This window comes from Phaethon aethereus (assembly GCF_964289735.1).
Source record: "Phaethon aethereus genome assembly, chromosome: 2".
NCBI classification, from domain to species: Eukaryota; Metazoa; Chordata; class Aves; order Phaethontiformes; family Phaethontidae; genus Phaethon; species Phaethon aethereus.
Window position 1 is genome coordinate 48,091,247 of NC_138582.1, and position 17,538 is coordinate 48,108,784.

Sequence of the window (17,538 nt, forward strand, 5' to 3'; positions counted from 1 at the left end):
GTGGCTCCAGAGTCTTTTCTGCAAGAGATTTTACATATACGTAGTCTCCTGGTTGTATATTATGTACAGGTCCATCTAAACCTCTCCCCTTAGTCCCAATTACGTGTTTTCTAATATTATTGAGTTGTTTTCCTAGGGTAACCATGTAAGAGGTCATGATTTCGTTTCCAGCTTGTATGGATATTCCTCTCTGTATTCCATATGGTTGTCCATACAAGATTTCAAATGGGCTCAGTCCCTCCTTCGCCCTTGGCCTAGTTCGTATACGCAAGAGGGCTAAAGGAAGAGACTGAGGCCAGGCTAGATTTGCTTCCTGTCCTAGTTTCACAATCTGTTGCTTGATTAGGTGGTTCATTTTTTCTACTTGGCCACTCGACTGGGGACGGTATGGGGTATGAAGTTGCTAATCTATGCCTAAATGGTGGCTAACTTGTTGTACTATTTTTGAAACAAAATGTGGTCCCCTGTCAGAGGACATTATCATTGGGACCCCAAAACGTGGTATTATCTCGTGTATTAATGCTTTAACTACTTCTCGAGCCTTAGCGGTTCTAGTTGGAAATGCTTCTGGCCAACCTGAAAAGGTATCAGTTCATACCAATAAATATCGATACCCCCCTTTTCTTGGAAGTTCTGTAAAATCAATCTGCCATTGTTGCCCAGGTCCATTGCCTTTCTTAATTTGGCCCATTTCTAGCCTGGGAATATTCTTGGGATTAATCTGGAGGCAAAGATCACATTGCTGAGTAACCTGTCTCACCGTAGTATATAAATTTCTGGCCACAATTTCTCTAATTAAATGTTTATATAGAGCCTCTATTCCCCAATGCCTCTTCCTGTGTTCTTCTCTTACCAAATGCCATATTAGGCAAGAGGGAATAACTAGTTTTCCTTGTGGGGTATAAGCCCACCCCTCTTTATTGTATAATCCTTCCAGATGTGTAATAAGTTTTTGATCTTCCTTGGTATATTTTGGTTTACCTTCTAAAGAGATTCGCCTGTCGGGGACTAAAGCTCTTTTTGTTTTTACCTCTGCTTTGGCTACCTGTTTTGTCTCTCTATTCGCTAGCTCATTTTTTCTTTCCAATTCTGAGCTTACTTTCTGGTGTGCTTTAATATGCATAATCGCCACTTTCTCAGGAAGTTGGATTGCTTCCAACAGTCTCAAAATTTTTTCTGCATGCTTAATATTTTTCCCTTGAGAGCTCAATAACTCTCTTTCTTTCCAAATTGCTCCATGCGCAGGTACAACTCCAAAAGCATATCTTGAATCTGTATAGATATTCACAACTTTGCCTCGGGCCAACTCCAAGGCACGGGTCAGAGCAATTATTTCTGCCTTTTGTGCAGAAGTATTTATGGGTAAAGGTCTTGACTCTATTATTTCTTGACTAGTGGTAATGGCATATCCCGCGTGTCTTTTACCACTTAGGACATAGCTGCTTCCATCTGTGAACCAGTTTTCTCCGCTTTCCATAGGGCTGTCTTTCAGATCTGGGTGGCTTGCATACGTTGCTTCAATAGTCTCCAAGCAGTCATGATGCACTGGTTCCCCTGTGTTTCCACTGAGGAAAGAGGCTGGGTTGACAATGTTAGTAACTACGATCTCTACATCATCTTGTTCTACCAGTATAGTTTGATATCTCAGTAATCTTTGTGGGGAAAGCCAATGCCTACCCTTCGCTTCCAACACTGCGGATACGGTGTGAGACACTAAGACGGTCATTTTCTGGCCCAGAGTAAATTTTCGGGCTTCTTGTATATTCAATATTACAGCTGCAACTGCTCGCAGGCATCCAGGCCAACCTTTCGCAGTTGCGTCTAACTGTTTGGAAAAGAATGCAACCGCTCGTCGATGGGGGCCCAGATCTTGTGCGAATACTCCCAGAGCGATTCCCTGTTTCTCGTAGGAAAAAAGGAAAAACGGTTTACTCACGTCTGGGAGCCCTAGGGCCAGAGCCGACATCAGAGCTTTCTTTAGTAGCTCAAAGGCTCGTGCGGTCTCCTTGTTCCATTCAAGGTGTTTCTGTTCAGTGGTTGTTAATGCATATAATGGTTTAACAAGCAGTCTATAGTTATATATCCACAGTCTGCACCACCCAGTCATTCCCAGGAAAGTTCATAATTCTTTTACTGTCTGAGGTCTCGGGGTTTGGCATATTGCTTCTTTGCGGGCTTGTCCCAAAGTTCTCTGTCCCGCACTAATTTCATGGCCCAAATAGATCACTTTCTGCTGTATTACTTGGGCCTTCTTCTTAGATACCCGATACCCTTGAAGCCCCAAGAAATTTAGTAGACTCACCGTCCAGGTCATACAATCGTCCTCTGTTTTGGTGGCGATCAGGATATCATCCACATATTGTAACAGTTTCCCTTTTTCAGACGGGATTTCCCAAGATTCCAGGTCTTTTGCGAGCTGGTTGCCAAAGATGGTAGGACTGTTTTTAAATCCTTGTGGCAACACCGTCCAAGTGAGCTGAGTTTTGCGACCAGTTTTGGGGTTTTCCTATTCGAATGTAAATAATTTTTGGCTGGCTTCATGGAGAGGGAGGCAAAAGAAGGCATCCTTTAGATCTAAAACAGTAAACCAAGTTAGCTCAGGTGTCAATACAGTCAACAGGGCATATGGATTCGCCACTATGGGGTAAAGGTCCTCAGTTATTTTATTTACAGCCCATAGATCCTGGACCACGGGGTATGACCCGTCAGGCTTACGGACAGGTAATATAGGTGTGTTAAAATCAGACTCACATTCTTTTAATAATCCTAGTTGTAAAAATTTTTCAATGACTGGTCGGATCCCTTCCCTATCTTCCTTCCTCAAGGGGTACTGTTTAACCCGTACGGGTTGCCGATCTTTGAGTTTAACTTCAACGGGTGGGGCATTCTTTGCCCTTCCAGGTACATCAGTAGCCCATACCCCAGGATATACTTGATTTAGGATCTTTTCACTAATCTCTCCTTCTCCAGGAAGACTGGTTAGAAATAGGCTCAGTACTTGAATATAATCATGGTCTTTTACCTCCAGAATAATCTCTCCCTTTTTAAATGTAATTTTTGCGCCTAATTGTTCTAACAAATCTCTTCCCAAAAAGGCCTTTGGGGAGTTAGGCATATATAGGAATTTATGGATCCCCCATTGTTTTCCAAATTTATACTTCAAAGGTTTGCAAAAATATGCCTTTTCGCTTCGGCTAGTCGCCCCTTTTACCATGATGTAATCATTCCCCAGGGGTATCAAGGTTTGATTCAAAACCGAGTAGGTTGCCCCTGTATCAACTAAGAACTCCACTTCCTGTTGTTCTTTCCCTAGCCTCATTATAACCAGCAGATCCGCTAGGGTAGATTCCCCGGGTCCCCGTCAATCTTCTTTTACATGGGCTACCATCTTCCCAATCTGGTAGCCCCGTCTCTTTTCCTTGTTTGGACATTCTCTTTTCTAATGACTAAATTTCCTGCATAGTGCACATTGGTCTTTGCCTAACTGAGATGGTTCTCGTTTGTACCTTTTTCCTTCTTCTTCTCTGAGAGCCGCTATTACTTTCCGCTGTTCTTGTCTATATCCTTCTTCTCTATTGCTGAACACTCTCCATGCCTCATCTAACAATATTTCCAGATTCCTTCCTTCTGTAGTGCGTAGCTTCTGAAGCTTACGCCTGATGTCCCTTGTAGATTGACCCAGGAACAGAGAAACTAATTGTTGTATCCCTATTTCTGACCCAGGATCTAGCGGTGTGTTACGGCGCATTACATCTCTCAACCGATCCAGGAATTCAGATGGGGACTCAGAGGGGTCCTGTTTGACTGCATACAAAGCTGACCAATTTATTGTTTTGGGGATAGCTCTTTCTATTCCTCTCGAAATCCATTCCTGATACTCCTGCAATCTTTCCATATGTGAGGATTTGTTAGGATCCCATTTCGGATCTTGGAGAGGAAAATAATCTTTGATGTCCCCTCCTATACTCTTATAATGATCTTCGGCTAAATTCCCTGCCGTTTTTAAAATCAGCTGTTTTTCTGTCTCAGTCATATATTCTAATAATAACTGTATATCTTTCCAGTCAGGGTTGTGTTGTTTCACAATAAATTGAAAATGCCTCATTACTCTCACTGGATCAGCTCTGTAATCCTTCGCAGCCCCTTCCCATCCTTGTAAGTCAGCAATAGAAAAAGGCACTCTGATTAGCATTGTCCCACCTTCGGGTCCTACCGCCTCTCGGCGAGGTGCCTGTAAGGCCACTGGAGCAGACTTCCCCCTAGTGCGGGAAGATACGGGGCTATCTGGGGGGGTGGAAGTTTCATCTGAGTCCACATCCCGTTCCTGAGATCGAGTGGGAGGTTTAAATAGGTCAGTTAAATCTGGTTCCGGTGCCTGGTGGGTTTTGTTTACTTTAATGCATCTTTGTCCAATGCTGCACGCCGAGCAACATCGCTTTAATTTACCTCTAAGTTCTTTATTATTTTCCCGCTCAAGTGCAAGTACCATGGGGTCCTGTGGTGGCACCATTCCACAGTTCCTTTGCCACTCCGGATGGTTTCAGAGGGTGAAAAACATGTCTGCATATGAAACTTCATCCCATTTCCCTTCTCTCCTTAAAAACAACATCAATTGTAAAAGGGTATTATAGTTTATAGATCCATTAAGTGGCCACTTAGCATCATTCTCTAACTTATAGAACTGCCACCACTGATTACAATATTTAATAAGGGTTTTTTTACTTTCTGTTCCCCCAATCCCAACAACGTTTTTCCAATGAGCAAGCACACAGCCTAGGGGGCTTTTCTTTAAAACTCCCTTTTGAGTGTTACCCATTTTTGCAAACCTCTTCTATTACTTTAGTTTCTAATATACTTTTCAATAAGTTTCCACACAAGCCGTTCCTTAGACTTCTTTATGGTTTCTTTCCAGTTCTTTTCCCACACTTCCTAAATTTCCGGGATTAGATTTTACTTTCCATACACAAAACAGGGAATTACTCCTATTTGTCCACCAACACTTGGATTTAGAAAAAACGTCTGAAGGTTGTTCCCAATCTGAGGTCACTTTCCACACTGCAGGAGTCACATATGCTCCTCAGATAAAATTGTTCATTTCCCCTTTTTATCCAATGTCTTCCTTCGTTTAGATATCCCCAAGGTTTGAGCCCAAACCACTGAAGGAATAATTCCCTTTGCCCCGCTTCTTCATTAACATATAAAGGTATTCACAATCTTTCTATATATTACACACATAAAGACAAAGACTTTTAATATAGAATTCCCGGGTACTTAATTTATACATTCATCACTGCAGGTAACACCCATCCAGCAGCTGCAAATATATAAAATAATAACCCTACCGCAATTGCGAGGAGGTCCGCTTACCCTTCTCCTGCTTCTTATATACCAGTCATTAGCAGGTCCATCCTGGCTCCCGACACTGGGATGCAGCGGTGACCTTGGATTTGCTCGATCTACCCTCAAGATCGCTAGCGGCCACCCCTTCGGTCAGCAAATCCCCTTATTCCCATACAGGGTACCCTCCTCCTACGGGGACTCTGCTGCACGCCAAACGTCTCCGCGCAATTTACCAGCTGCCCCAGCCACGTGTACGACTTACAGGCTCCCCTCATAAAACATACCGTTTTCTTCTGCAGCTTCAGGAGGTCGTTGTCTGCTCCCGCGGTGAGCGGCTGGCAGCGGAGTCCCCTCCGAGGAAAGTGCTCGAGGTGCGCCCAGGGGCATCCGCTCCACAACTGGTCCTGTGGTTAAGCAGAGAGTCTCCTGGCTGGCTCGCCAAAACTGACATGCGGAAAACAGACTCCACAATCTATAAGATTGTAAAGTAGGTATGTTTATTCAGCGCTGGGCAGCACGGGGGGGTAGTTCCACCAAAAACCGTGCGCGCCCAACGCGGCACTTACTTCAAATATATACAGCAAAGTGTTGCATATACATAAAGTTTAGCAATATACCTATACATATGCATGATCTATCCCCGCTTCGTATTAAAATGAGTTCTCCTCCCATCTGCCCTTGCGTGTTGCCTCCTGGTGGTGGTCGTCGGGGGTCGTGGGGATGAAGGCCGGTGGTTCCTCTTCGTCACCGCTAGTAACCTTTTGCCTTTGCGCAGGCTCTGTTGTTTTTTGGCTTCTATCCAAACCGCAGGGTCAGTTTTAGCTAGTTTCTTGAGGTAAGTTCTTAATTCTTATCAGGGACCGTCCTTGTGAGGAGCCGCAAATCTTCTTGCTCCTTTCAGTTTATCAGGACCTGTCTTTGGGGGGAACTACAGTTCTCCTGCTTTAACTGCTTCACACAATAGCTAACAAGATTTCAAGCTTCATCTACTAATTAACTGCTAAGACTCCCTTAACCCCTTCTCTCAGCACTGCCCGAGCTGGCAGCCCTGATTTCTATGGGAGCGGTGTGGAGAGCTATGTCTGAACTGTATTTGTTGTGGAAGGAGAAGTTCCCCAGCCCGTGTTTTGCCTCCGCGTCTTTCATGATACCCAAGTTCACTTGGAAGTAAATCTCAAAAGAATGGTGCTGTTTAACACCACAAGGAAATCACCAAAGTGCTGGTATATGAGCACTGGCGAGGTATCTAAGCAAGTAATGTCTAAACACAAGACAAGAGACTTTTATGAAAAATAGTTGGCTGTTAAGCTGTTAACTTAAGATTTTTAACTCCCTAAACAACAAATAAGCTGATAAATTTACAGGCAAAAAGCAGTATGTCAGTGCCAAGATGTAGGGACTTGGAATTGAAACTGCTTTGAGTGGATCTTCTCTTCCATAAAATGATAATTACAACTAAGTGGAGGAAGAAAAGGCTGATGAACTTTGAAAATGTTTTTCTGATACAAGTGGAAACACTGGCAGAAAAGGGACAGATAGGGGTTTTTACTGCTTTTTATATGTTCTTGGGAAGGTCAGTTAGGCTCTCGGTGCTGCTGTTAAACAGTTAAGAATAATAATCTTTGTAAAACTAGATAATTGCATCTCATAGTTTAATTAGCATTTGTAAAGCACTTACATTTTGATAGAAGGTACTGTATGACTGCATTTTTTTCATTATTAAACCCTAATTACATGTATCTATGTCTATAGTTTGCAGTTTGTATTTTTTCCAAGGCACCCCGTGGCCAATACCTGTCTCACATTCCCTTTATAAAACTGCCACTAATTAAAGTGGATTTTGCAAAGAGAGGAGAGCCAGAAATATCATCATCCAAACCCCATACTGCCTTTGATTGTTATATTAAAAACAGACTTAAAAGCACTGTGTTCTTATTCTTCCAAAAATTTGCAGTATTTCTTCCGAAATTACCCAACTGACAAATGAATTCTATTATATATCATCAAAGTGGTTTTCTTTGATATTTGAAGAAGTATCTTACTGCACTGTTGAGTTAAATAGACAATGTTAGAACTACATCACAGAGAAGTATATGGACTGCGGAAGTCAGGTCTGCTTAGAGAGTCTGTATTATTTTTTTCTGTACATAAACTCCTGAGGATTCCAAGATGCTTACACCTACGAGGAACTTACTTATATAGAATCCCAAGAAGACCTAATCAATAGATTTCCTTTATTTATTTTCATGTTCCTCACAAAGAAGTACTGAAATGACACTGAAATAGAGGAAATGGGTCAGAAAACCACCCTATATATTAGGAATTAAAATAGAGCTGTGATTGTTTTAAAATAAATCTAATTTTTCTGTGGAGAAAGAATAATAGATGCCAAGCTTCCTCATAAAAGCTTAAGTTTCATAATACCAGTATATTATTCTTCAAGTCTATTAAAAATTTGAAGTAATAATTAATGCAGTTGGCTATATAAACTTTAAAGAAATTTTTTTCATGTACATATGCAAGCATATCTGTGTTCTTGCAGTGTTAAGTAATAGTTTGAGTCCGCTGTTGTATGTGATACACTGATTGACTGTGTTTGTGCTCAAGATCAAAGTTGCTGCTGCTCAGGCAACATTAAGAAATTTTATATTTTTTGTATTTCTGTTGCATGAAAATTCTGTGAAAAATACAAAATTCCTGTTCATAATAAAAGTGGATATTTTTAGTGAAGTCTAGAAAAAAGAGCATTTATTTGTCGGTGGTGCTGTTGATTGCATCAATGCTTCTCAATCCATGTATAGAAAGAACTTCTCTCTCAAAGAAACAATGTATTTTATACAAATTAATCAAAAGATAAGGACGCTTAAATTACTGAAGTTTGGAGAACTTGTTTGTAATGATTGAATGTGCCAGTCTTTCATTCTAACATGGGTTCATGGATTCATTTCTTCTTACAGAGCATTAAGTTACAGCTGTAAAAGCTTTCCAGTGTATAAAATCTGGTAAGGACAACGTTAAATTCAAATGTAGAGAAAGGGGTTTGGTTTGAGTAATTTTCTTAGTAATGCTCTAAAAGTCACAAACATCCCAGACAATTGGGATAAGACAGATGATGGAAAACTCATTAAGTATTTTAGAATCTGTCTTTCAGGGTGAGCTGGATTTTTATCAATCTATCAGGTAAGAGGTGATCCCAAGGCCTAGGTGAGATCCCAGGCAGATCCCCAGTCTAGGTCCAAAATCACGTTTTCTTCCGCAGACTGTGTTACAGTTTGGTGATTCCAGGCTGTGGTGGGTTGGCCCTGGCTGGACGCCAGGTGCCCACCAAAGCCGCTCTATCACTGCCCTTGGCTGGGCAGGGGAGAGAAGGTATAACGAAAGGCTCATGGGTCGAGATAAGGACAGGGAGAGATCAGTCACCAATTACCGTCATGGGCAAAACAGACTTGACTTGCAGAAATCACTTTAATTTATTGCCAGTCAAAATCAGAGTAGGATAATGAGAAATAAGACCAAATTTTAAAACACCTTCCCCTGCCCCTCCCTTCTTTCCGGGCTCAACTTCACTCCCGATTTTTCTCCCTCCTCCCCCTGTGCAGCACAGGCAGATGGGGAATGGGGGTTGTGGTCAGTTCATCACACGTTGTTTCTGCTGCTCCTTCCCCTTCAGGGGGAGGACTCGTCACACTCTTCACTTGCTCCAGCATGGGGTCCCTCCCATGGGAGACAGTCCTCCACGAACTTCTCCAACATGAGTGCTTCCCACGGGCTGCAGTTCTTCATGAACTGCTCCAGCCTGGGTCCCTTCCACAGGGTGCCATCCTTCAGGAACAGACTGCTCCAGCGTGGGCTCCTCTCTCCATGGGTCTACAGGTCCTGCCAGGAGCCTGCTCCAGTGAGGGCTTCCCACGGGGTCACGGCCTCCTTCGGGCATCCCCCTGCTCCGGCATGGGGCCCTCCCCAGGCTGCAGGTGAAGGTCTGCTCCCCTGTGGAGCTCCATGGCTGCAGGGGCACAGCCGGCCTCACCATGGGCTTCCCCAGGGGCTGCTGGGGACCCTCTGCTCCGGCGCCTGGAGCCCCTCCTGCCCCTCCTGCTGCCCTGGCCTGGGGGCTGCAGGGCTGTTCTCTCACATCGTCTCACTCCTCTCTCTGGCTGCAAATTTTTTTTCCCCTTCTCAAATATGTTATGCCAGAGGCGCTGCCACCATCGCTTATGGGCTTGGCCTTGGCCAGCGGCAGGTCTGTATCGGACACAGGGGAAGCTTCTAGCAACTTCCCACAGAAGCCACCCCTGCAACCCCCCACCACTACCAAAATCTGGCCATGCAAACCCAATACACAGGCTTTCTAAGGTTTCCTAGGAAACAACATGAAACGCTTCAGACTTTTTAATCCCAAAGCTGCAGTGTCAGTTCCACTGTAAATGGTACCATTTCACAGTATGATGCATGACTATGCTGAGGCAAGCTGTAGACTTGCGGAAAAAACCCCACCAAACCCTCAGGGGATGCCTGATTTTAGGGAAGCAAATGGAGTCAAATTCTTACATTCATGCAAGTTAAAAATTGATAGCTGATCACTTAAGAATCAAAAGCAAAAATAGGTTTTAAATTAATCAACATACCCAGGAAGCATCTTTTTACCAGCCACGAGGGGCTCCGGTCTCGGCGGCGTCCCGGCTGCTGGCTGGCACAGGGTGGCTGCGCACTGGGCACAAGCCCCGTCGTCTCAGCATCCCACCACCAAGCACTGCCTATGGCGTCTCACGATCACTGACATTTTTATGTCTTCGCCTGCTATTTCTTTGTATTCTGTGCTATAAAAGAATTACGAGTACATAACTTTCTGACAGACGGTAACGTTTGGGAATCTTATTTGCCTACTTTTTATAGGATGTCTCTGTAGTTTGAGATAAAGCAAATAAAGTAAGATTTTCCAAGCTGAAACTGAACACCTATCATCAAAGAACTCTGTTTTGGCTCGAATTGGTGAAAAAAAATTGTGGGCACACATTCAGAGCTGGAAAATAGTGGCAGTTTTTACATTTCAATCATTAGACCAGTTTACTCCCACAAAAGTCCTTCCTGTTAGTTTAATTCAACAAGATTTTAAAATTACTGAGGTACTGGTAACACCACACTTTATGTATTTTAATAAATTCAAGAACCTGAGTTTCCTCTTTTAGGTCCAGTATTAATACTACTTTAGCATAACTGGTTTTGTCATGACTATGGTCATGCTGCTCCACAGCAGCCTGAAGGGAGCTGGAGTTGTCCAAAGCAGAGTTGGGAAGAAGGGAAACATGTAAGCGGCGTGGACAGCTGGGGCCAGTGCTCAGCAGCAGGCTTTCCCACTAGCGAACCGGAGGGAGCCAGAGCACAGGCTTGAGTATTGTCCTGTGACCGTCCTTGCTGCTGAGCTGTCAGCAGGCTCCCCGGCCTGGATCGGGCCCTGCCAGCTGGCCTCTTCCCAAGCCGTGCCCCGGGCACTGTCTAGCAGGTAGCACAAGCCAGGGCTTACTTTCAGTAGGCACGAGGCTGCCCTGACTTTGAAGAAGAGAGTTTAATTATATGGTCACAAGATGTACTGTGACACTTGCCCTCAGAGCCTGAGAATGGATTCAAGCCTGGTTTATTTATTAGTATAGTATAGACTAGTGAAACTTATGTGGTACTCCTTCATCACCATGACAATACAGGGCAAGCCTCTCTGGAGCTGTGAGCTGCAGCAGAGGAAACAAGGATTAGGCTCTCTGTTTAAAGGGTCCTCTGTGATGATGGGGCTCATCTCAGGAGTTGCTACCTTCAAATTCAAAATTTGCCATAAAGCAGCTAAGCACCAACAGGTAGAGCCCTGCCACTGCCTACATTTCCCCAAACCAAGACCCTATGTTTTTCCTGTTACTCCTTCCATCTTCTTTAAACATATCCCTTCACACATGGTGCTTACTTTATGAGCCTGCTTTACTCTGAGTGTAAGGTTGTACCGTCTTTCAGTGCTATGAACAGGCCAGAACTGGGAAGAGCTGCCTTGCTAAGGAGGAAGTTCCCATGCATCGGTGCAGAGATGTTGTGCAAGGCAACAGCTTCTGCTCACTCTGTTTTGAAGCATATTCTTTTCAGAACAAGTGACTTTTCCTTTCCAGGTAGGAAATGGATAGGCATCCCGAGAATCCCCATACACACTGCATCTGCTGGGAACATGGGAGCCTGTACCTGCACAGAATCACCCATCCCCTTGCTGGAGGGTGGTCATCCAGCACCACCGGTACCCTCCGATACTCGGCACCCCTTGTCCCTCAGCTATGTGATTCTCCACACGGCTTGTAACTAACACCAGCATCACGACGACTCTAAATGTAGACTGTGGAGACCAGACGTGCTGCTATGGCCAGGCCACACTTCGCTATCTGCAGAATCCTACATGTCTCACTGAGGAGTGCCCACTGGCGTGGTGGCCATTTCCCCTGCACGAGGCCAAGCGCACCAGCCATGCTCTAGAATGGGGCAGAGAGAGGACTGCGGTACGCAGCAGTCACTCACTGCATTTGCGTTGCTTGCAAGCCCTGTTGTAGCTAACAACCGTAATCTGGTTACCCTAGTGAAGTTGTTTCCTTTCAGTCATTTTCTAACCATGAGCCATATTCTAGCCATATTCTGAAACTCACAAACTGGTTTCTGAATACTTTTGCTGATGCAGTAAAAGTAGCTCTCAAACAAAACTAGAGGTCGCCTTTAAGGTCCTTTAGTGAAGGTCCCTTATCTGCCCATGGGCAAACTGAAACTGCAAATGGACAACCAGCTGTGGAACTGATACAGCAATTTTTGAGGACAGATGTGATCATTTTCTAGCATTCAGTACTAATAGTAGGTTACATAGCCATGAGTTATAAACCAGGTTAACAGACCAAGAGAACTTACAGAGAGCCTGTAACTTAAATTGAGCCTCTAAACTGATTCTAGCCACCCTAGAACAGCTTTCTTCTTTGCAGTATAGACATCCTGAACATTAATAGATTTATGCTTAGCCCATGCAGTGATGGGGAGGGAAGGACACTGCTAGAGTCCTATGGGTTACATATTCCAAGGAGGTCTGTGGTGTCCTACACTGCTCCCACTGCCCCCGTTCCTCCGAGAACATTAATCTCTTCTTCGTCTGCTTTGGCAGTTAATCATCTGGGGTTTGCTCTCTGCATGATTTCTCTCTGCTTTTCCTTATCATCTTGCAGTAGGCAGGAATGTACTATTAGATGTGTCCTAGATAAAGGCTATTGCATAGCAGGTAGCTTTAAGCGGGGGATTAAACAAGACACTGTCATAAATTATTAAAAGCCAAAGTTGCCATACTAGGCAGTTTTCCCTATGCAAGAAACTCCATAATTATTAATTTATTAACATAACTTGTGACAGAGAGAGTGAAAACTGAGAGCCAAGGATTCATTCTAAGCCACCCTGAGCCCTCAGCTCTTTTCCTACCATTTTGATGGATGAAGAATATAACTTGTCTTGATGCTTGGTTTCTTGCCTTTTTTTTTTTAAATACCATTCATATCTGTGGAACAGTTATTCTTTTTAACTTCTTCTTGCATGTACCAGTGATGCAATATGCCTGCTTTTTCAAAATAATAAATCACGGCTTTCCTCTCAGTAGTGCACATAATTAGTGAATAGCACTGAGGACCTGAGAATTCCCCTACTGATTTCATTGGGTTCAGATCTACCCTTGTATTATTTCCCTCTGAGCTGCAGAAAGCCATGTTTGGGTCATTTACTTAGTAATGTCTGAACTGTCATGAATGTCCCAGCCACAGTTGTTAAAAAACTTGAGCCTTTTCTATAACGGAAGTTAACTGTGCTCTGATTTGGACTCTTTTCTTAATGCCTGTCTTATCCACACTCAAGATCAAGAAATGGAAGTTTGTTCAGGTTACAATGCTCATGTGCTGGTGCCAGTTAGAGCTCCTCTTTTCTCTGGGTACAGCTCATTAATTTTCCAGAAAAGACACAAGAGAACATGCTACAGCACCAAGGCTGCTTTCACTGCTCTTCCCACAATGCTGCAAGTAGGACAGGCAACTTGGATCACAGCTCAAGCAATTGCCCAGAAAAAAACCTCTAAAACATCTCAGCTTGAAAAACGTAACCATAGGATAACCCTCTAAACATAAACACGGGTGTGCATGGAAACAGTGAGAACATCAGGTATAGCGGTAACCCACGTGGACGTGGATGCTGCTCACACCTGGGCTTGGCTAGCCTGCGTGCTTGGTCTTAAGGGCCAACCATTCGTATGAATCGTGATGCCTAAATCAAGGAAGTTTCTTAAATCAAAGGCTAGCATGTGTCAGTATAATTGCCACAGTATTCTCAAACCTGGCGTTACTTGTGTCATAGCTTGCTCTGTGATGTTCCACACACAGTCACCAGTCTGTTTCCCTCTCTTCAGTATAGCTTATCTAACGCTGCCTCTTTTGCTGTGCTCAATAGCAGACAGAGAACATGCTGAGGTATGACTTCATGAAACTGCATTTTTACATATATGCAGTCTTTTACATTCTGTTTAGTGTAGTATTTGTGAGTTTATTTAAAAAAAAAAAAAATTGTTTCATTTACCACCAAGACAGTTTTGAGAGAAAAACAGGAAATAAAATTCGTGTTCTATGTCTGCTATTTCTATATGTCTTCTACATCTGTATCTTCATGACAGCACATCTTCTTTTAACATAAATTTAGAGGCCTGCAAAGAAAAAAAATACTTTGCGACCTTCTAGCTTTCAGGAAAGTGAGCACCTTTTCTACCACTGTCCATCACTCTCCTAACATTTGTTCAGTCAAACTTCTGCTTTCATGTTTGAGGCTTATGAGTGTTGGAGTTAAGAAGTGAAAGTGGTAACTACAAAATGGTCTCGTCAGTATTAGTAACTTACTTGCATAAAAAACTTGTGCTGAGTACAGGAGTAGTCATGAGTCTTTTCTTAGATACCCTTGTAGATTAATTCAATAGCATAATACAACTTAAAACATGATAATTACAATGAGAGGTGAAGGGGATCCCAAATCAAAATTCAGGGTATGAACACTAATTAAAATTAGAGTTGGCCCCTGAAAAATATGAGCTTCAAATACTTTAGCTTTCCTAACTGGGATCGAGCTTTAACTCAGTAACTTGCAGCCGAGTGCTACAGTTCTGGTTGTTTTCAAGAGCAGAAGTTTAGATGCTGCTGCTGGAAGCAGAATGTAGGTGTAAGCACATCTCAAGTGATCAATGTGTAATGAATAATTGAGAGCAAGAACCGTTGTATGCAGTTTGCACTTTGCGATTTTAACTCGTATAGAATTCCTATCAAACCTGCACAGTTTGTAAAATAACACTGGCTCTTGCGATGCATTAGGTGCCTGGAAGAGCTTGCGGGGTGCAAGTAATGGATTTTAATTGATCTCATTTCTGGATGGATTCCATTCGGTCAATAAGATCTCAGCCCCTGATGTGTACGATTTCAGCTCTCCCTCTAACAGTGCCCAGCGAAGGGAGCACAAGGTGTCATGCTATATGCTTAAGTGCATTTGTGGCTGAAACATTACTTCTGATCTTTTCCAGCCTTTTGCCTACACCAGGTGCAGAACGTACTGCAGACTGATGTGGTATGAAGGTGCGGGTGTTCTAATAATAAGAGATGCGAGAGGCAGATTATTGCTGGAAAGGAATACCAATGAAGTCTAATCCTCAGTGCCACCTGTTTCTAAAACACGTCACCTAAGTAACAACGTTCTGTATACTGTCCTCACAGGCACATCTTCACCTGTACTATAAACGTGGCATCTTTAACACGCCTTTAACCAGAAAAAAACGTTTTGGGGCCTGACACTGCAACGTCGCTTGGCCTACGGCTCGCTGCGGCCGCGGCAGCCTGCCGCGGACTCCGGTGCCCGGCGCCATGGCGCCAGGGAAGGTCTTTAAAAGACGCTCACAGCAGGCTGGCAGCGAGGCCGGAGGAACCTCCTGGCGCCGCGGCGAAACGCCTGGCCCCACGGACGGCAGCCGCCCGGGGAGAGGCCACCGCCGGCGGGCACCCGGCCCCACGCGGCCCGGCCGCGGCGGGACGGCGGTGCCGCGGCGGGTGGCCGGCAGCGGGGGGCAGGCCCCGGCCCGAGGGGCGCGGCCCGGGGCCGCCCTCCGCCCGCCCCGGCCCCACCGCCTCCCTCTCCTCCCTCCCTCCCTCCCTCCTGCGCGGCGTACGGCGGGGCGATGTGGCGGTATGTCAGCGGCCGGCAGCTGGACGGCTTCCGCCAGTACAAGGTAACGGCCAGAGCCCGGGGGTCGGAGCGGGCGGGGGGCAGTCCCTGCTGCGACTGGGCCACCCGGTGTGGCGTGTCCGGGCTCCCGAGGGCCCGGCTCCGCCGCGGCTGAACGCCCAGCCCTGCTCGGCCTGCAGCCCCCGCCGGCTCGGCCACAGCTGGAGGGGCCGCCGGGCTCCCACCTGTGCCCGCCCGGTCAGCCTGCACCTGCAGGCGGGGCGTCCCCCCGCCCAGCCGGGGCCTCGCTCGCATCGAGTGAGGGTGAGGGTGAGGGTCGGAACCGGGCCTTTACAAAGTGGCAGGGCTCGTTGGAAACAGAGTTGCCTGGGTTTTAAGCGAGTGGCAGCACCTGTGAAAGCCCTGCACGTGTTAAAGGAGCAGAGGCTGGGCGTAATTCGGGATTTCTGTAAGACAGCGCGCACCGACGGTGCTGGTCTGGCTCTGTGCAGATTCTTTGTATGCAGGAATGCTTTGGCTTTGAGAAATGAATACGAAAACCAGGGGAAAAAAGCTTACTTTAAATAATTTGAACTAAACTTCATGTTTGCAAATAACAGGCCTGCAGAATTCAAACGAATGGGTGGATTGTTAGATATTTTGATTTACCAGCATTATGTTGCAGACGTATGAGACACCTGGGTTTTGTTCCCAGGACGTGCTGGGTGCATTGCGGGGGATTGCCCAAATTTGCTTTAGTTGAGGTGCAGGTGTCTGAGATGGGCTGTGCCACCCTGTTCACGCACCCGCACCCCGCTCTCCATTACAAGCAGTACAGCACCCAACCTTTCATTTTATGTTCAGCTTCCCAAAGCAACCCCAGCCCTGCACTCCCTGTGCTTCTTGCCTTCTTGCTTTTACCACATGCCCTCCCAGCCTGTCCTCCAACGAGGGCACTCGGCTTCTCCCGGCTTTTACCAAGCCATGCCCTTCCCCAGGCCAGGAGTTCTGCCTGCTCACTGCGAGGGTGAATGATGGTGGAGTAACTGCGGTTTCAAGAGCCTTTTCCAGGTCACTCACCAGGAACTTGTTACGCACAGTAGCTTGTTAAAATGTACCAACTTGTTTGTGTGTTTCCAGTGTGAGTGGGATAAGAACATGCTGCAGGCTGCATCTGGTCGCTGGGCGTAAGTTGCACAGGCCTGTGCTTGAACAGCGGAGCTGCAGTCTCAACTGAGATCACCAGAGGAAAAATAAAAAGCTATTTTTAGCATAAACAGACATTATTATTTTAGCAACTTTCCTGAAATATTTGAGTTTATAGTAGAAATGCAGGGAAGATCTGTATTACATTCTTCCTTATCACTTGAATGGAAGTAGCTGCAGCAAATGCATATGGGGAAGAATCAAAATAAGATTTTTTTTAAAAACTTGTAATCGTTGTGTACTACTTATGAATTACAGGGCAAATGACTACCAAGAGACAGAATCACATATCAAAACATTTCAGCTGAATATATTAAAATTACTTTGTTTTCTTGGGAGCATTGCAAGGGTCATAAAATATGTTAGGTAGTTTTCTTAACTATAGGAATCAGCCGACACACTTTAGGTATTTATTCAACTGTGTTCTGGAAAACTATTGTAAGTACAGGTTTTAGAACGGTGAAATCAAATAGTCAATTCTCTATTATCCAAGGTGTCTCGAGACTGGGACATCCTGGAAATAGCTAAATGAATCCAAATGACACAGGTTACACCCAGAGAAATACAGCTGCCTGAGGTCAGAGCTGCCAAGCTGGTGGGGTGTCTGCACTGTCTTCTTGATGCTCCAGGTTGCAGGAGGACATGGCAGGTGATGGCAGCTCTGCCCATTCCTGAAGTGCTGCTTACAATGAGTTAAAGTCCTCCAAAAATGCAAAAGGAGTGCAGCAAGGAGAGACAAGGAGACACTAATCACTGCCA

The 17,538-nt window shown here is 45.0% G+C and overlaps 1 protein-coding gene across 1 annotated transcript in view; it reads left to right on the forward strand.

Moving 5' to 3' along the window:
- Positions 1-15,586: 15,586 nt before the first annotated feature.
- Positions 15,587-17,538, forward strand: part of LOC309417482 (ethanolaminephosphotransferase 1-like) — a gene marked incomplete at both ends in the record, with an annotated part of 55,542 nt that continues 53,590 nt past the window's right edge. The window contains one exon of the mRNA XM_082014989.1: positions 15,587-15,637. Coding sequence (XP_081871115.1) covers positions 15,587-15,637 — 51 coding nt within the window. The remainder of the gene's footprint in view (positions 15,638-17,538) is intronic.